A 20,761-nucleotide genomic window follows, 5' to 3' on the forward strand; every position below is an offset into this window, starting at 1 on the left:
CTGACAAAAACAACAAAAGGTTCAAATATTATATGTTAATTTCACTGTGTCCTTTGTTGTTGTTGTTGTTGTTAATTGCCTTCAAGTTGAGCACAACTCATAGCGACCCTGTGAACAAAAGGCCTGAAGCCCCTCTCCAGTTAACAATATTTATCAAAGTTCAGAGTTTCCAAAGGCATGTTGTTTAGGAAGTGGATGCTACTCCTGCTTTCAAACCTGCCATATATTATTGTTGTTATGTGCCGTTGAGTCACCTGTAATGTGCAGTGATCCTATGTACAGCAGCTCTGAACCCTTCCCTGTCCTGAGCCAGTCTCACTAGTTCTGCCACACCAAGCCCCATTGTGCCAGTTACTGTATCAGTCTATCTCATCAGGGTCTCCCTCTCCTGCACTGTCCATCCACCCTTCCGTGTATGATATCCTTCTCCAAGGACTGATCTCTCTTGGCCATGTGCCCAAAGTAAGTGAGGCGGAGCTTCAAAATCCTAGCTTCTAAGGAGAGACTTGGTTTCACCCTCTCCAAGACAGAACTGTTTGATTTCTTGGCAATCCATGGTATGTTCAAGACTGTCCTTTAATATATCTTTTAAGCCTGTGAGTGAAGTCTATAATTATTGTGTAGTTTCCTTTATATTCATGACAATAATTTTGGATTTATATTGTACTTTAGTACCTTGCAGGAGCACGAGCCCTGATAGTTATAGTGTATAGAGCTGCTAACCTAGGTCATTGGTTCAAATCCACCAGTGTCTCTGAGGGAGGAAGAGAATTCTACATCCATAAAGATTTACAGCCTCAAAAACGTGATGAAGGTTTATGCTGTGAGTATGATATGAGTCATATTCACCTTGGTGGGAGTAGGTTTGGCTTTGGTTTTAGAGTACCTTAAATTTAGAAGTTAACAGATACTAGCATCAAGAAAGGGAGCTCTGGTGACTAGTGGTAAGGAGTTGAGTGGCCAGCTCAAAGTTGTTAGGTGCTGTCCAGTTGAGTACCGCTCATAGCAACTCTTGAACAACAGATGTGAGCCCTGTCCTGTCCTTTGCCATCCTCATCACCTCTGATAAACTGAAGACCCTTGCCGCAGTCACTGTGGTTCCTTTCCAAGGAATAGCCTCTCCTAGCAACGTGCCCGGAAATATTTGAGACGAAGTTTTCCCATCTTTGCCTCCAAGGAGTTCTCTGGCTGTATTTTCTTCAAGACATAATTGTTTGTTCTTTTGTCAATCCATAGGATATTCAGTGTTCTTCTATAGTACCACAACTCAAAGGCATTCATTCGTCTTCTGCCGTCCTTGCTTAGACAATATTCAGTTCTCAGATGCATAGAAAGTGACTGAAAAGGCCCACCGTAGTCCCTAAACTAAATTGCTTCTCAGTCATTTTGAGAGATTCCTGATAGCAGGCTTGCCTGGTGCACTACGTCTCATGATCTCTTGACTGCCGGTATCAAGGGTATTGATTGTGGATCCAAGCAAGATGAAAATAGTTGACAATGTCAGTATTCTCTCCATCCATCACAGTGTTGCTTATTAGTCCTGTGGTGAGGACTTTCTGTCTTCTTGATTTCGAGATGCAATCCATATTGATGACTGTAGTCTGATTTTCTACAGTAAGTGTTTTAACTCTTCCTCAGTTGCAGCAAGCAAGGTTGTGTCATCTCCATAGTGGAGATGGTTGATGGGTCTTCCTCTGATCCTGATGCCACATCCTTCTTCATAGAGTCTAGTTTCTTGAATGATTTGCGCAATGTATAGACTGAATAGATAGGAAGAAAGGATACAACCCTGACATACATACACCTTTCTTGATTTTAAACTGTGAAAACATGGTGGAACCAAGTTTCTCCTTGAAGGCTAGGATTTTGAAGCTTCATATCACATATTTTGGGCACATGGCCAGGAGGGAGCCAATCCTTGGAGAAGGACATCATGTTCAGAAGAGTAGAGAAGTGCAGGAGAAGATGACTCTGGATGAGACAAATTGACAAAGTAACTGGGTTAATCAGCTTAGGTATGTCAGAGTCAGTGAGACTGGCTCAGGTCAGGGCAGGCTTCAGAGCTATTGTACATAGGGTCACTGTGAGTCACAGGCAACTTGACAGCACATAACAACAACAACAACAAATGTTCCCTTGCTTTGTTGGAACAATTGCTTTTGGTCTAGGTATAGGTTTTATATGAGCACAAGTAAGTGTTTTGGAATTCTCATTCTTCTTGATGTTAGCCATAGTCAAATGCCTTTGTATAATCAGTAACATACAAATAGACATTTTTCTGATTTTTTTTTGCTTTATGCCAGGATCCATCTGACCTCAGAAATTTTATCCCTGGTGCCACAGTCTCTTCTAAACTCAGCTTGAACTTCCGGCAGTTTTCTCTCAATGTTCTAGCTATTTTGGGATGATCTTCAGCATTTTTTTTTTGCATGTGATACTAGTTTTATTACATAATTTCCACATTCTGTTGTGTCACTGTGGGGTATTCAAAATTACTTGCCTAGATGTTGACTTTGGCTTTACTGTGTGGATAGACAGAAATATACAAATAGGGCCTGCTTGTCTATCCACAAAGGGTTTGGCTAGTCTTGTCTTAAATTGAGTGGATTCAGCAGCAGACTTTGAGAATTTCACCACAAGCAAAGACGAAGCAGGCATGCAGTGTGTGCCCTTCAGCACTAGAAACTCTTGCACCAGCCTGACCTACAAGAGAGAAGCAGCCACTGACGCAGTGGAGAACCAGAGACTTGACCTTGGGTCTGCTACTGTGTGGAACCAGACCTTGGAGTCTTCCCTCAAGTTTGTTGGAGGACTAGGAGAGGAAACACCATACTTTGCAGGTCTTAGAGCTTTGTAAGAGCTGGCTTAAAGTCATTAGGCTGAAGGCTGAAGGACTTTTAAGCATGCTTTGGAGCTGTTGTGTCTGAGCAAATGTATCCTGTTAATTTCCTTAATAAACCTTATAATCATGAGTATAGTTCTGTGTGCTCTGTGAGCTGTTGCATCAGACTTCATACACAGTAGGGCAGTGAGATTGGTGTTGGAATTAGAAAGAGATGTGAGAGCATGGCAGACATGTATAACCTCATGGGGATTGGTTTTTTATTGTAGATTTTATTGTAGATTTTGATTATGGGGACAGTGGCCCTTTGTGAAATTAATAGAGGTCAGATGTGGCAGTCCTCATGTGGCCCTTGCTTCTTTTACAATCACATTTCTTGGGAATGGGAGCAAATACGAATCTCCAGTCAGGTGGCCAGGCAGCTGCCCTCCAAATTTCCCGCCATAGACTTGAATGCATCTAGGGCGGCTTTTGTCACTTGAAACATGAGAATTGATACTCCATTGATTCCTGGGACCTTATCTTTTGCCAGTATTTTCCATGCAGCTTGATCGTCTTTCTCTACTACTAGATCTTATTCATAAAGTACTTCCTGAAATTTTTCCATGTCAGCCACTATTTCTTGATAAAATTATTCTGTATATTCATTCCATCTTTTGATGCTTCCTGGATCACTCAAGATTTTTCCCGTAGCATCTCTCAATATTGCAGTTTGAGGCTTGAATTTATTTTTCAATTCCTTCAACTTTAGATATGCTAGGCTGGTTCTTCCCTTTTTATTCTTCAACTCCAGCTCTTTACAAATTATCTTACAACACAGAGCTTTGTCTTTTCAACTTGCCCTTTGAAATCTTCTGTTCAATTCTTTAATTTCATCATTTTTCCTCTAGGTTTTGGCTTCTCGATGCTCTAGTGCAATTTTTAGTGTCTTCTGACATCCATTTTGGTCTTTTCTTTCTTCTTTGTCATCCCATAACTCATCTGGTTGTCTCTTGTTAGTGTTCAGTACCACAGATCTGTTCTGGAGATGAGTTTTAAATTTAGGTACAATTGACTCAAAGTTATTTGTGGACTTGTTTAAAATTTCTTTAGCTTTAATTTGGACTTGCACATGAGTAATTGATGGGTCTGTTCCACAGTCAACACCTGACAGGGTTTAGACTGCTGATAGTGAATTCTCCAGTGATTTTTTTCCCCCCACAGATGTAGTCAGTGTGATTCCTGTGCAGTTCATCAGGTGAAGTCCATGTGCAAAGTCACCTTTCGTGTTTTATAAAAAGTTATCTGAGATGAATAAATTATTCAATGTACAAAAAATTTAATCATTTCATATCCAGCCTTTTGTCCACCAAGACTATAGTTTCCAACTACTATCCCTTCCTCATTGTTTCCAAGTCTTGCATTACAGTCACCAATAATTATTACTACATCTTGATTGCGTGTTTGGTCAATTTTGGACTGCAAAAGTTTGTGGAAATCCTCAATTTCCTTCTTTTTGTCTTTAGTCATTGGCACACATGTTTGATTAATAGTCATATTACCAGGTCTTCCTTGTATGAGTATTCAAAGTACCCTCTCTCTCACAACATTGTACTTTAGGATGTTGTTGTTGTGTGCCATTGATTTGGAACCGAGACCCCAGATTTCCATTCACTCATTGTTGCACCTTTCTTCTGCCCACCCTTACCCCCCCCTTCTCTTTGAAAAGTGAAAGAGACACTCCCCCACTGATTTTCAATCCCCCCCCCGCCCCCAGGTCCACTCCACTATGCAGGCTTTGCTCTTGACTCCAGTCATGACAATAATACTAAATCACATATTTCTTTTAAACAGTTCTCTCCCTCATCTGTTTCAACGCAGTATACAGTATTTATCCCATCTTTCTCAGTCTTCCCCCCCCAATCAGTTCTGTTTTATAACAGTGGCACTAAGCAGTATTTGTCCTTTTGTGACTGAGATATTTCACTCAGCATAATGTCCTCCAGGGTCACTCACTTTGAACAATATTGCATGAGTTTCTTGTTTTTCAATGCTGCGTAGTATTCCATTGTGTGGATATACCACAGCTTCTCTGTCCATTCGTTTGTTGATGGGCCCTTAGGCTGCTTCCAACTCTTTGCTATTGTAAACAAAGCTGCAATAAACATGGGTGTGCATATATCTGCTTGGATGGCAGACATGGTCTCTCTGGGGTATATTCCCAGTAATGGGATTGCTGGGTCAAATGGTATCTCTATTTGCAATTTTTTGAGAAAGCACCACACCACCTTCCACAATGGTTGCACCATCTTACATTCCCACCAACAGTGAATAAGAGTTCCAGTTTCTCCACATCCTCGCCAGCATTTGTTGCTTGCTGTTCTGTTATATTTTGCTATTCTTACTGGGGTGAGATGATATCTCATAGTTTTTTTTATTTGCATCTCTCTTAGAGCTAGAGACTTTGAACATTTCTTCATGTGCTTGTTGGCCATCTGAATGTCTTCTTCGGTGAAGTGTCTATTCATATCCTGTGCCCATTTTTCTATTGGATTATTTACTTTTATATTGTTGTGGTGCTCAAGTATTTTATAAATTCTAGATATAAGTCCCTTAACTGAAATGTCATTCCCAAATACTTTTTCCCAGTCTGTGGCTTCCCTTTTTACCCTGTTGGAGAAGTTTTTGGATGTGCATAGGGATTTGATTCTTAGAAGGTCCCATTCATCTTTTTTATCTTCTCCTGGTTGTAGATGTTTCTCCTCATTTTGAGCAGCTTAAAATCTGGGCGCTACCTCTGATACTTCTCTTGTTCATAGGGTTATCTGAGGCCTCTTACTTTACATAGCCAATTCTGCTTCCTCATCTTCCTTAATCTGGGAGTTATGCTGAACCCTGTCCACCATGGCTGATCCTTCTGGTATTTGAAACACTAACCCAGAAAGACAGTTCAGATCCACCAGCTGCTCTGTGGGAGGAAGATGGGCAATCTCCTCCCATGCAGCCTTAAACACGCTGAAGGGTCAACTATGAGTTAGTTCCAACTCAATAGCACATAATAATATAGAAAATGGATCTAATGTATACAGAATAGTTCTTGAGATATGTAATTAAGTGTTCCTTTATCAGTCTCTAGTTTTAGGTTTCTTTTAAACTCTGGTATGCTTAGTGATACATTAATGATTCATCCACAAGATGTAAAATTGTTGGCCTTATTTGATACTTTTGTAATCTTATCATGCTTTGTTTAAACTATTTTTGTGTTTAATGTGCAGCAAACCACAGAATAAGTACTATGTAAAGTCTATGTTAATAAATAGCTATTACTTAATACATACAACTGCTCTCCATCATACTGTTATTGTCCACCATAAACCTCTTCTTTCCTCCCTTTCAGAGACATTTTTTGCCTTTACAGACTTATTTTAACTTAAATAGCTATGTGAGCATCATTAATAGAATGGTTTGATATTTCAGGAAGCGATGAAGCAGCTGACCCAGCTTCTGCCTGAGGACCTGAGAAAAGAGCTTTATGAACTTTGGGAAGTAAGTACTCAGGATTATGTCTTAGTTGCCTGGGGCTGCTGTGGTAATTACCACAGTCTCTGTAACCAAGATGGATTCTCTGAAAGTTCATTGATTTTAGGCCGGCGCATGCGCTCGCGCGCTCTCTCTCTGTGCTCTCCTCCCCCCCCCCCCCTTTTGAGCTATCAGTTCAACCTTTGTTACTGTAGCCAAATGTATTGTCATGCCAAGGAATGAGTTTGAAAACGTGGTTGTTCAGTGCAATAGCAGCCCCAGCATATTTGGCAGCTTTCTCCAGACAGTAGGTCAGATCCACAGCTGATGCATTGGAGGTAGGGACATGGAAAGTGATGCCATCAAGTTTCCCATTCAGCTCAGGGATGACCTTGCCCATGGCGATGACAGCACCAGTAGATGCAGGGATGATGTTCTGGGCAACTCCACAGCCATCACACTACAGCTTTCCAGAGGGGCCATCCACAGTCTTCTGGGTGTCAGTGATGACATAGACAGTGATCATGAGTCCCACTACAATGCCAGATTTGTCATGGATGACCTTGGCCAGGGGCCAGGCAGTTGGTGGTACAGGAGGCACTGCTGACAATCTTGAAAGAGTTGTCATACTTCACATGGTTCATGCCCATCACAAACATAGGGGCATCATCAGAAGGAGCAGAGATGATAACCTGTTTGGCACCCCCTTTCAGGTGAGCCCTAGTCTTCTCCAGGGTTGTGAAGATACCAGTGAACTCTACAACATATTAGCATGACTCCACTTGATACTGGCGGAATTTTGCTCCTAGAAGATGCTTTCCCATTGATGACTAGCTTCCCATTCTCAGCCTTGACAGTGCATTGAACTTGTCATAAGTATGGAATCATACTGGAACATAGAGACCATGTAGTTGAGGCCAATAAAGGGGTCATTGATGGTAACAGTATCCTCTTTGCCAGAGTCTAAACAGCCCTTACTGACGAGTAGTCCAGTGTGGGCTAAATCAATTTACTCTGACTTTTACCATCGTGTCTCAGGGCTGCAGCTGAGGTTGCACGAGAAGAGAGGGCTCTCTGTTGATCACCAAGGTGCAGAGAGCTATGGTTGCCTTTCTTGTAGCTTCTGGTGTTGCTGATAATTACTGGCATCCTTTGGCTTGCTGAGACACCACTCCAGTCTTTACCTCTGCTATTACATAGTTTTCTACTGTGTGTCTTTTCTCTCCTTTTAAGAACACTAGTCATGCTAGATTAGGGCCCACTCTTGTAACCTCATCTTAAGTTGATTATATCCACAAAGATCTTCTCTCCAAATAAGGTCACATTCACATGGATTAGAAGTTAGGACTTCAAGATGTCTTTTGAGGGCTCAATTGAGCATAAACAGATTATTTTTATTTGTTGTGACTGAATTTATAAGTCACATAACCATTTCTGTTGACTTAGATTATCTTAATATAATCTTAATAAGCTCTTCCCTATGCCCAATACTCATCCTTTCTTACCAGCCTTCTCCAGGTTGTGAAGCAGCCAAACAATGGGCCAAATGCAGGATTTTTTCACTTTCTTCGGTGAACCTTATAAATATGTTCACATAAACCGTATTTTTCATAGAAACGTCCCTGGATGCTAGGTTCCTCTACTTGCCTTGCGACCATATAGGTAAGGAGTTGTCTACATACCTAACTGTCTGCATGCTCTGCTCTCCCTGGGGTCACACATGGCTTCTGTGTGGCTCAGTCCCCTCCTTCATGCTGTACTTGTGTACCACCTGATCAGCTGATTCTGTGGTCATTCCCCACTTTGAAATTCTGTCCCCCTAAATATCGGTGCTGTTGCTTCCTCCAGATTTTCTGGGTACTTCTCTACTCTTCTTCTTCTTCTTTTTTGGTTTTTTTTTTTGAGAATACAGTACATCTTTTTATTTGAGTATTTTTACAGTCCAGCCAGTGAGGGATAAAGGCTCACACAACTACAGACATACGTCGAGGAGAGGTGCTATAAAACCTCTCCCCTTTTACTTTTTGTTGTTGTTGTTGTTGGAGTTAAGAGGGGGAATCTGTATAATCAATATCCCACTCATGTTTTTAATATGGCAATTATGTGTATCTTCTCATTTAATATGTACAATTTATTTGGTAATCTTACTGCATACTAGCAGTATACCTATAAGTAAAAACAAAATCAGGGAAATATTCACACAGGGAGCTCTGAGGTGGCAAGGGTCCATGGAGCCGAGTCAGTGGAAGCCGACTCCCTGCAGAAAGGCCTGGCTTTGAGGCCTCCAGTCGTGTGCAGGAAGGCCCGGCCACTCTTCTCCTTGAACTCCTGTAGCAGCTCATCAATCTCGTCTCCATGTCCTCCGTGTGCTGGATACACAGGCACAGCTCACAGATGAGGAAGGCCCCCAGCGTGGCCTCCTCGTGGTTGTCCTGGATATCCACGTTGATGACATGCACTGGCTGGCAGGTCTCCTGTTTCCAGGAATTCAGATCTTCCACGACTTGGTTGTAGACTCGCTCCTCACAGGTGAGGATCAGATCACACAGATCTTTGTGGTTCTGGAACCTCTCTGGCTGAGGCTTGATTCTCTTATTCCTGTCCACCATGTGTAAGGTTCCATTCTCTGTGTAGAGTTCTTTGTCGTTCCTAAGAAGATCATTGTACATCAGATTATATGTGGTTTGAAATCGTAGATGTTAGGCTTGTCTCGATCTGGTCCTGGGAGTTTCACGTGTATCCCTGTCCCAAAGGAACACACACTGAATCCTTGTTTGCTGAGGATGTTGTGTGCCTCCCTGCTCTGGTTCTGGTTACTCGAGCACACCACCCCACCCTCAGCGGTGACGACAGCATGATAGCGGTGGCACCGTCCACAGCGAATGCAACCCCCCTCTCTAGAACTCCCACCCGGTGTCTGTGCTTCCACACAATCAAAACGGTGGCAGCCACTTCTCAGCTCTTCTACCTGAACTTTCTTCACATGCACCTCTTCTTCCCCTGCTCACTTCAGAAGCTTGTATGTCCCTCAGTTGTCTTTGATTTTTTTCTCTTCTTTATAATCCTATCATGGCCTGCAGTGATCAGGAGCTGATGACACCATATATTCTTCTGAGAAATCTTCCCAGACTCATAATCTCAACAGCTCAATGCACAGCTCTCTGCATACTCCCACAAGAATCTCTCAGTTGAACAGATTCAAAACAACTTAGAGAACACTGAATAATTGAAAGACAGCATTCTTCTAACTGCAGTTCATTATGAATTGGAACTTACCTTTTACCCCTGAAGCCCTTCCCTGTGTCCTAACCAAATACTCCCAAAATAAGTAACCACTATTCCGATTTCCACTTCCTCTTTCATTACCATTGGCTCCTATTCATATGGCACTTCCTGAAATTTTTGTGTCAATCAGTTCTTTCTGGTACTGTGTATTCCTTCCATCTTCTTTTGATGCTTTCTGAGTCATTCAGTATATCACCCGTAGCATCTTTCAACATTACAACGTGAGGCTTAAATTTGTTTTTCAGTTCTTTCAGCTTGAGAAATGCAGAGCAAGTTCTTCCCTTTTTATTCTCCAAATCCAGCTCTCTGTACATTCCATTATAATACTTTGCTTTGTCCTCCGAGTTGCCATTTGAAACCGTCTGCTCAGCTCTTTCACTTTGTCATATTTTCTTTTAGATTTGGCTTCTCAACATTCCAGTGCAATCTTTAGCATCTCTTCTGACATCCAATAGGCAGTTCCATGATGGATGGAGAGGAGATTGAAACTGCTAACAGCTTCATTTTGCTTGGATCCACAATTAACACTTGTAGTACCAGCAGTCAGGAAATAAGGAGATGCATTGCATTGGGAAAATCTGCAGTTAGGGACCTTTCCAAATTACTAAGGAGTAGTGATGTCAGTTTGAGGAAGGTGCATCTGATTCAGGCTATGGTCTTTCCAATTACTAGATATGCATCTGAGACCTGGGCAGTGAATAAGGATTACAGTAAAAGAATTGATGCCTTTGAGCTGTGGTGTTGGAGAGGAACACTGAACATTCCATGGATGGCCAAGCAAGATATGTCTTGGAGAGGGTGCAGCCAGAGTGCTCTATGGAGGCAAGAATGATGAAGCTTTGCCTCACATACTTAGGAAATATTACTAGGATGTGCTATTCCTCGGAGAATGATGTGAGGTTGGGTAGGATAGACGGTCAGCAAAGGCGAGGAAGACCCTCAACCAGGTGGATTGACAGGGTGACTGCTGCAATGGGCTCTTTTGTGTCGGAAATTATGAGGATGGCGCAGGACAGGATTGGGTTCAGATCTTTTGTTCATAGGGTCGTGACAAGTCATACTCGACTTGATGGTACATAACAACAACAACATTCTGATTTTATGGCCATTTCACTGTTATTCTTTATGGTTTTATGACTCAACGTGATATTTTAACTTAAGTCTGTCCTTTTTTCTAATGCTTATATGTCTCTTAAGTTTCTTTCAATAATAGTACTCAACATTTGATATTTTGTTTCTAAATTACCTGTTGATTCTGAAGGAGTTCTGGTGACCCTGTGGTTAAGGGATTCAGCTGCTAACCAAAATCTTGATAGTTAGACATGACAGGACAGAGGCGGTTTTCCCAAAGATGACAGCCTTAGAGAGCCAAGGGGGCTGTCTGCTCTGTCCCACAGAGTTGCTCTAAGTCAGAGTTGACTCACTTGCTGAGAGCGGGGTAAAGAATGTTATCTTGTGGTCTATAGAGTCCCTCTCTCTGGACTTTGCTGGTTGCACACTCAGTACAGTTCACGTATTCCTCTGCCTCTCATTTTTCTGAAACCCTTCAGTGAGGCCCAGTCACTGCAGCATGAAACTTAGACACCACAGCTTAAACCACAGGCCTTTGAGAAGTTGCTGCTGCCTCTATCTCCAGCCTCTTCTTCCCTGCAGCCCTCTAGCCTGTCTCCATTCACACCACTTGCAGTAATTCTCAAAAAATACCTGGCTCCTTCTCTTCTCCCTGCACTACGTTCTTGCTAGAAAGCAAAGGTCAAAAATGTTGGGGTGATTATTTCTTGAGGGAAAAGCCAACAGTTTATACTTTTAAGAGAAATTTCATTATGCTTTATTTTCCCTAATGCTCCTGAAATCTTTCTTTTTTTACTCTTTACTTTCAATAAAAACATATCCTAGACTGCTATGCTTAGAGTCCTCCATCAAAATTTTAATATATTGAATGCAGGTATGTAGCTAAGAATATGAGCAAACTCTTACATGCAGTTCTTTTAAGTGCCACTGAAATAATGAGTTTCATTGCTCTGCATTGTTTTTGTTGCTGAGTATCATCTGATCAGAACCGACCTATAGCTAACTCTGCAGCAGGTTTTCAATGGCAGTTAATCCTCTAAAAGGAGATTGCTCATCCTTCTCTCTCCGAGCAGCGTGTAGATTCGAAGCACCCCCATGTCTTTTGGGATTGCAGTGCAGATTTCTTGTCAACATCTAAATAGCTCCCTTTTTAAGAATAAGGATTTAAAAAACTCAGAAATTTCTGGTGGTTTATACCACATCATACCACCAAGAAAGCATGACAAATTATATTTATGTACACTTCTGGGGGAATTGCCAATAAGCACTTGCTGCAGAGCTGATTGAGAGAGCACTTTGGTTCTAGTAGATGATTAATTCAATTGGAACTGTTGATTGTGTGGCAAGTGTCACCCTCTAAGAAGCAGACCTCTTGCAGGTATTTAAATCTGCACCGAGGATGGAGGGACCAACGGGAAAAGTGAAAAAAGCCAACTCCTCCCCACACACCCATATTATCCTCCCTTCCCTCCCCCAACACATGCACACACCCTAGCCAACAAAAGCCAAAGCTGTTGCCAGTGAGTTGAATCCGACCCTGAGGGACTGAATAGGGCTGCCCCATATGCTTTACAGATGCCCACTGCTTCATCTGTTTCCTGACAAGCAACTGGTAGATTTGAACCACTGACCTTTTGGTTTACAGTTGGGCACATAAGCCAACGCACTGTCAGGTTCACACACACAGAGCCATCGCATCAACTGACTTATAGAAATCATAACTTCTTCATACATCTCATGGGGCCTACTTATAGTGTTTCTGTAACTCTCCACAGAACAAGAGACTGTTTTACTTTATCCACCCAAAGTATCTATTGTTCCAAACAGCTGAACTTGAGATTAGTAGTCAAGTGCTTTTACTCACCCTATGTAGAAGGGGAGGTACCTGGGTAGAACAAATGGGTAATGCACTTGGCTGCTAGGTGACTTTAGAGGTTTAAGTGTACCCAGAAACACAAGAAAGAAAACCCTAATGATCCACTTCAGATAAATAAAACATTGAAAAGTCTGTGGAATTCAATTCTATTCTAATGTATGGGGTTACCATGAGTTAAGGTTGACTTGACGGCAGCTGGTTATATTTAGATTTGCAAGGACAAATTTTCAGTGCAGAGCAGAACAAAAGTGTATTATAAAGCTAGACATGCACTTCACAAAATTAAAAAACTGCTTAAAAGAAATATATGAGTAGGTGTTATTTGCATGACAACAGGGCAGAATAAGAGTTGCATAGTCAAGATGACTGGGGTGGGGCTGGGGAATTGTACAACAATGAAAGAATTTTTTTTAAAGAGAAAAGCGAACCAGGGTGAGGGGTGAGCAGGGAGGAAAAGGTGCAACAATGAATGAATGGAAATCCAAGTTCTCTGTAACTTTCATTAACATTTCAATTTTTATAAAATGGAGAAAGAAAAAACTGAGTAGCTTATAATGAAATTTGAGTTTCAAATTGAAAAATATAAAATCCAAGCTACACAGGTAGGTTAAAGAGTGATAATCTTAGAGACAAGATTCTAAACCGGAATAAAAAGCACAGAAATGTCCAGTGAACATAGACTGTTTCTAAGAAGGTGGCGGCTACATGGAATTCCAGGCACTCTCTTCTTACACAGCTGTTAAACTGTTAAAGAGTAGAAATCTCTGTGAAGGTGAATGTATTTTTAGCTATTGTTCAGATTTCACGTGTAGAATTAGAATTCCCCTGAAGTAACCTCTTGTGCTAGCTTGAATCATGCTGTTCTTGTCCCTTTGCTTAGGAGTATGAGACACAATCTAGTGCAGAAGCCAAGTACGTGAAGCAGCTGGACCAGTGTGAGATGATTCTCCAGGCATCAGAATATGAGGACCTTGAGAATATGCCTGGGAGACTGCAAGACTTCTACGATTCCACAGCAGGTACACAAACTACTTTCAGTAAGAATCAGCTTTGCTTTTGTCTTATTCTTGGTGCCAGGGAGCTCTGGTGGCGTAGTGGTAAGAAGCTGCACTGCAATCCCAAAGGCATGCCAGCCTGTTCAAACCTACCAGCAGCTCTGCAGGAAGGACAGTTTTCTCCCGTGCAATTTGCTGTCTCTGAAAACCTGCTGGGGGGTCAGCTGTGGGTCAGTTCTTACAAAACACACAACCACCACAACATTCTTGATGCAGTGAAGTTATGTCAGTAAACCTACTGTTGTTTCTCTCTTCTGACCATTTGATAGGGAGCATCTGAAAAGAATATAATGAGACACCTGGGCAGAGACAGTTTGCAGGTTGATGGATGAGAGCTCACTTAGACTCTGAGTACAAGTTCTAGTCTCAGTTCACATTTTTAGCTTTGCCTCTACTGGTGATGCATTCTTGGGCCTCTCATGACCTCTCTGATTCTGCGTCTGCATCTGGAAAGTGGGAATCATATTTACCTTGCTTAGACCAAGAGAATGTCCTTTGTAATCTGCAGTGCTGCATAAATGCAGGACGGAGGTAGAAGGATTTGGAAAAGGAGAACCTCTCAAACACCTGTAAACTACCATTGGCCCAGAATGCGTAATAGCACTATATTTAGGTTTCGGTCTTAGTTCAGCCACATACAGGCTGCATAAGCTTTGGTAAATCACTTAACCCCACCAGCTTCATTGTGATTAGAGCAATCATTGACACATCGTACACTTTGAATAATCATAAGCTACTTTCATTTGAATATAGTTTCTTACATGTCGAGCTCTGTGGCATAGTTGGTAAAAAAATGTTCTGTTTGGATTCACCAGCTATTCCCTGGGAGAAAGATGGGCATTCTCCTCCTATGTGATTTAAAGTTTCTTAAAATCCACTGGAGAGTCAGCTGTGAGTCAGTTCTGACTCAGCAGTACACAACAACAACATAATATAAACAATTTTACAAACCATGGTGGTGGCTTCTGTTGTGATATCAGTTAAGGGAGAGCTGAGCTTCCATCTCCCCTGAGCATACTGGTAGTTTGAGCCTCTCTTACCCTCACATGGCCTCATCAAAATAAAGTTCCAGTTCAGTCTATATTTTAAAGTATGGTTTGCTGTTGATTCAATTTTCCATCTCTCCCTCCCAGCACTGCTTCCTCTGTCCTAGACAAGCCTTTCATTATTCCTCTTGGATTGTTGCAGTGACCTGCACAAAGGCTCACTTAAGTCATTCTGTTTTTCTGGTTTGTTTTCTCCTTGGTAGGCATAATTGCATCTAGTGTTTTTTGTTTTATATTTTAAAAAACTTCAATAAAGTCATGGCACTTTGGATTATACAAGAGACCTTGCAGTGAGTTGCCACTCATGTCATGTCTTGGTCTTTGTCTTCCCACTCTTCCTGAGTGTCTCTGTGATTACAGCTTGGTGGCATCAGAGGAGCTTTTGACTGGGTGTGTGGCTGAAAGAATCAGCCTGGGAGGAGCCAGTGGTTCTGATCATCAGCTCAAAGATGCTTCGTGATCTCCAGGCTTTGTGCCACCTATTAGCAACCAGTTATCAGGGCATCGAGTATGAGAAACATTGGCAGGACTTGTGGGTGACAACATTTTTGGTGTATGACTTGAAAAGTCCATTTGAGATGTAGGTGTTAACTGGAAAAAACATTCTGTCCCCTGCCGCGAGAAAAACAATTCTTTAAAACAGCAATTAGGACGGAAAAAGCAGAAGTTAATTCATGTAAGAAATAGGGTTTGAGCTTTCCAAATCTATCTCAGCAAGGAAATATTCATGTGCTGAGGAGATATTTATAGGCAAGGTTAAGGACTAGGAAGGGAACAGAGAATAAGAGGACACTGAATGGTTTAAAATTAGGAAAGGTGTATGTCAGGGTTGTATCCTTTCTCCAGACCTTTTCAAGATGTATGCTGAGCATGTCTTTTGAGAAGTTGGACTATATGAAGAAGAATGTGACATTAGGATTGGAAGAAGATTCATCTGCAGCCTGCATTGTGCAGATAACATTACTTTGCTTACAGAGTAAAGATGACTTAGAGCACTTGCTGAAGAAGTTGAAAGACTTCTTACCTCACCACACCAAGAAAACAAAAATCCTGACCCTTGGATCAATAGGCAATATCCTGGTAGATGGAGAAAAGATTGAAGTTGTCAATGATTTCATTTTACTTAGGTGCTTTGGTAGCGGCAGTCAAGAAATCAAAAGACATGTTGCATTGAGGAATAGACCTTTTTACAGTGCTGAAGCGTAATCATGTCACTTTAAGACTAAGGTGTGTATGATCCCTCTGATTCAAATTCATATGTGTCACAAAGCCTTGCCAGTGAAAAAGAAAGATTAATGGAAGTATCTGTGCATTTGAATTGTGGTGTTGTAGAAGAGTACGGAATATGCCATGGATTGCCAAAAGAACAAATAAATATGTCTTGGAAAAATGCCATCAGGGTATTCCCAGAGGCTAGGATGATGAAATTTGTTACTACATACTTAAAGCATGGTGTCTGAAGGGGCCAGTCGTTGGAAAAAGACATCATATTGGGAAAGATGGAGGGTCAGAGAAAGAAAGGGAGACCTTCAGCAAAGTGGATTGACACAATGACTGTAACCGTGAGCTCAAGGATAGCTGAGATTGTGATGATGGCACAGGATAGGGCAAGGTTAATCTCTCTTGTTCATAGGTCACCACGAAGTGTGGGGAGGTCTGGTGGCCTAGTAGTAAGGATCTGTGCTGCCAACCCAAAGGCATGTGGTTTGAATCTACCAGCTGCTTCCCAGAGAAATAGAGGTAGTTTCCTCCCTTGCAGTTAACTGCCTCTGAAAACCCACTGGAGAGTCAGTCTGAATCATTTCCAACTCTATAGCACATGAGCTATATGCAACATGAGCTGTAGTCAACTGGAAGATACCTAATAATACTTTAAACATTTTAAAGGGTAAGGGAAGAACTCATTTTTATTCAGCAGTTTTGGAAGAGAAAAGAATTATCTTTAGAAAAGGCAAGATTAACAAATTAGTAGATGCATGCATCTGGCCTACACGTGGTGTCTTTCCACTTAGTTGTGGTATTAAGGCCATTCAGAATGACTTCCCTAGCCATTGACAATGACTTTGCTGTGTGAATGAGCGGGGATATGCTAATAGGATATGTTAACCTATCCATGAGGTGACTGGCTAGTCTTATTATTATATTGAGCAAATTCAGTAGCAGAATTTGAGAATCTCACCACCAGCAAAGAAGCACAAGGATGCAGCTCACCCTTCAGAGCCAGAGATTCCTTTGCCGCCAGACCTACAGGAGAACAGCAGCAGCACAGCAGCTGAACAGAGAACTAGAGACCCAGCATAAACGGAGCTGATCTTGAGACAGCTATGCCATGGAACCAGAACTAAGTAGTGGTAATAAAAGAAGAAGTCCAAGCCGCACTTAAGGCACTGGCAACAAATAAGGCCCTTGTTTTGGTAGAATGCTGGTTGACATGTTTCAACAGACAGGCGTAGCCCTGGATGTGCTCTCTAGTCTGTGCCAAGAAGTTTGGAAGATAGCTACCTGACCAGCTTTGTTTCCATTAAAAAAAAAAAGGTGATCCAGCAGAATGTGGACATTATAGAACTGTATCATTATCATATGCAAATAAAATTTTGCAACAGATTATTGAAAATCAGCTGAAACAGTGCATTGCCAGGGACCTAGAAATTCAAGCCAGATCCAGAAGAGGCTGTGGCAGGAGGAAAATCATTGCTGATGGCAGATGAATAGATGAATCTTGACTGAAAGCAGAGAATACCAGAATGTTTTATCTGAGTTTTACTAACTATGCAAGGTATTGGACTGCGTGAATCACAACAAGGCACTGAGAAGAGCTAGAAAATCAGAACACCTAACTGTGCTTATGCAAAATCTTGTTGTTTGTTGGTGGGGAGCAGTGACACCCTGGGGTGGGGGTTAGCACAGCAGAGACGCACCACCCGGAGTGCTTTAGAGAGCCAACTCTATCAGGGCTTAGTGTGTTTATATAAAGGCAAGTAAACAGGAAGACAGAATGGGGTAGATTTGTAGATGTGGAGTATGCAGATTGGACAGAAGAACTTCAGCCCAGTGCAGACCACTCCCAGCTCAGTGGATGTGGAAGCCATCTTGCTGGGTGGCGAGCTTTCTCAGCCAGCACAGCCAAACACAGAAGAACTTTCTATATCCCGTATTAAGGACTTGATACGGGTCAGACAGGCTTGCACTTAATCTGGAGCTGGGCGGTTTTCCCAAGCCAGGGGCTTCCTCCTCCTTCTCAACACTCCTCAACAAAACCTTACCTAAACTGAGAAGCAGTTGTCCATAATTTAAAATTCAGGAAAGGTGTATATCAGGGCTGTATCCTTACTTGTTCAATCTTTATGTTGAGCACATCATTCAAGAAGATGGACTTAATGAATAAGAATGTGGCATCAAGATTGGGAGAAGATTCATCAACAACCTGTGTTATGTAAATGAAGCAACCTTTCCTGAAAAAGTGAAAAGGACTTAAAACCCTTGCCACAGAGGTTCAAAGATTTCAATCTTCAGTATGAGTTTCATCTCAACATGAAAAAAACAAGAATCCCTACCACAGGGTCAATAGGAAGCATCATAACAGATGGAGAAAAGGTTGAAGTCATTAGTGTCTCTTCTTACATATATCTGCAATCAGCACCTATGGTAACAGCAGTCAAGAAATCAAAACAAATTGTATTGAGGAAATCTGCTGTCAGAAACCTCTCTAAAGTGCTAAAGAACAATAATACCAGCTTAAAGACTGGTTTACCTTATTCAAGCCTTGGTATTTTCTGTTTATTCTTATGAACGTGAAAGTTGGACAGTGAATAAAGATGACAGAAGACGTGATGCCTTTGAATTGTGGTGTTGGAGAAGGGGATTGAATATCCCATGGATTACCAAAAGAATGAGCAAATCTGTCTTGGACAGAGGATCTCTTTGTCCCAGGCATAAGTGAGTAGAAGGTGGGAAGCTGTACTTGGTTCTTGCCAAATGCCTGCCACAGCAGTGGGAAATGAGTCTGGAGGATCTCATTGCCCTAGGAAGCAATGAGCAATGGGTAAGAAGTCACTCCAGCCTCCCACCAAGTACCTGCTTTCAGTGTGAAGTTAAATTGGAGGCTCTCTCTGTATCTGGCAGCAATGAGTAGAGGGTGAGGAACCATGCTTACATTTGTCTCTGGACAAGCACTTGTTTCCTGCAATTCCAGCAACACTGTCCTGTAACCACTGACCCGCAATGATCAGAGAGCCAGGAAACCCAACCCCCATCAACCTCCATTCCAGGTATTTGTGACCTTCAACTTCACCAGTGAGGCGAGTACCTTCTAGAGGCCACACCACCAAAAACCCAGCCTGATAGGAAACTTATGCTCTGCTCCCTCAACTGGAGAAGCACAGTGTCACAGAAAAAGCAGATGACTTCAAACTCCGCAAATAACCAAAGCAAGATGTCACTCCCCAAAAATGATAAATATATAGAGGCAGTGGATCTCCTGGAGAAGGAAAGAGTGCTAGAACTTTCTTCCATGGAATTCAGAAGAGCAGTCAGCAAGTGTTTGAACTGGATGAAAGAAAAAAATGGGAGGTACTGACAATACCCTGGAAGAACTATAAAAAATAATTCATGACCCACCACATAAAACCGGTGAGCACTAGAAATCACAGGAAAACAAGAAATAGCAATCAAGAATGCTAAGACCAACATTTCAGGAAGCTATCAACATGTTGGAGGGACAGATGAATAGGATTAAAAGAGATGGACCCAGAATCAGAAGATAGGGTGCTCAGCTCTGATCTGCCATAGCAAAAAGCAGAACCAATCAGGAAAGACACAGACTAAGTAGAACATCTGAACAGACGCATCACAGAAGAAGAAACTGAGTACGTAATTTTTAAAAAACCACTCCAAAACTCCCAGTAATAAAAAATCAAAGTTGTGAATCAAATGGATATACCAGTTCTATAAAAGGATTTCAGAAAATTATAAAACAATGCACTACTCCTAGACTAATTCTATGAAACAAACATAATCCTCGTACCAAAGTTAAAGACACCAACAAAATAAAATTTTAGACCAATTATCTCTCATGCACATATATTAAAAAGTCCTAGCCAGTAGAATCCAACAACGTATTGAAAGACCTAATACGTCATGTCAGCAAAATATCTAACACTGTAGCCTTCAATATGGATTGCATCTCAACATCAAGAAAATAAAAATTCCCACCACTGGACTGATAGGCAATATCATGATAAATGGAATAGTGATTGAAACTCAATGACATCATCTTACTTAGATCCGCAGTCAGGAGACATTTAGAACTGGGAAAGTCTAAAGTCAAGGTCCTCTCCAAATTGTTGAGGAACAGTGATGCTGATTTGAAGACTAAAATGTTCCTGATTCAGACCATGGTCATATGCTGTGCTGCTGAAAGCTAGACAGTGAATAAAGGTGCCAGAAGAAATTTGATATCTTTGAACTATTGTGTTGGAGAAGACTATTGAGTATCCCATGGACTGCCAATCGAACAAACAGATATGTCTTGGAGGAGCTGCAGCCACAGTGTTCCTTGAAGCCAAGAATGTAAAAGCTTTGTCTTGCATATTTTAGGCATGTTGCTAGAAGGACATCATGCCTGAAAAGTTAGAGGGATGGCGAAAGAGAGGAAGACCCTCAACAAGATGGATTGACAGAGTAATTGCAGCAGTGACTTGAGTATGTCAGAGATTGTGATGGCACAGGATAGGACAAGGCTCAAGTCTGTTCATAGGGTCACTATAAGTCATCCTCAGCTTGACAGCAGCAACAACAATATATCATGAACAAATGTGATTTCATAACAGGAATGCAAGTGTAGTTCAAAATAAGTCAACCAATAAATATACATCATATCAACAAAATAAAGAATAAGAACCCATGATCATGTCAATTGGTACAGAAAAGACTTTTAAAAAAATCTAATACACTTTCCTAATAAATAGACTCAACAAAACAGAGAGAAATTTCCTCAACATACGTAAGGGCATATACTCTAAACCAACAACCCATATCATAGTCAGTGGAGAAAAATAGAAGGCCTTCTACCTGAGAACAAGGGCCAGAC

General features: G+C 41.5%; 1 protein-coding gene and 1 pseudogene across 2 annotated transcripts in view; one reads left to right on the plus strand and one right to left on the minus strand.

Moving 5' to 3' along the window:
- HDDC2 (HD domain containing 2) overlaps positions 1-20,761 on the plus strand; it is a 41,623-nt gene that overhangs the window by 16,941 nt on the left and 3,921 nt on the right. The window contains exons 4-5 of the mRNA XM_006878979.1: positions 6,299-6,367; positions 13,453-13,591. Of these exons, the coding sequence (XP_006879041.1) occupies positions 6,299-6,367; positions 13,453-13,591 (208 nt within the window). The remainder of the gene's footprint in view (positions 1-6,298; positions 6,368-13,452; positions 13,592-20,761) is intronic.
- On the minus strand, positions 8,537-9,196 carry LOC102848037 (annotated as a pseudogene). The gene has a single exon (XR_438819.1). The product of XR_438819.1 is annotated as an SSU72 RNA polymerase II CTD phosphatase homolog (S. cerevisiae) pseudogene (transcript).

Source organism: Elephantulus edwardii, unplaced genomic scaffold (assembly GCF_000299155.1).
Source record: "Elephantulus edwardii isolate Elephantulus edwardi_28Jun2011 unplaced genomic scaffold, EleEdw1.0 scaffold00002, whole genome shotgun sequence".
Classification (NCBI taxonomy): Eukaryota; Metazoa; Chordata; class Mammalia; order Macroscelidea; family Macroscelididae; genus Elephantulus; species Elephantulus edwardii.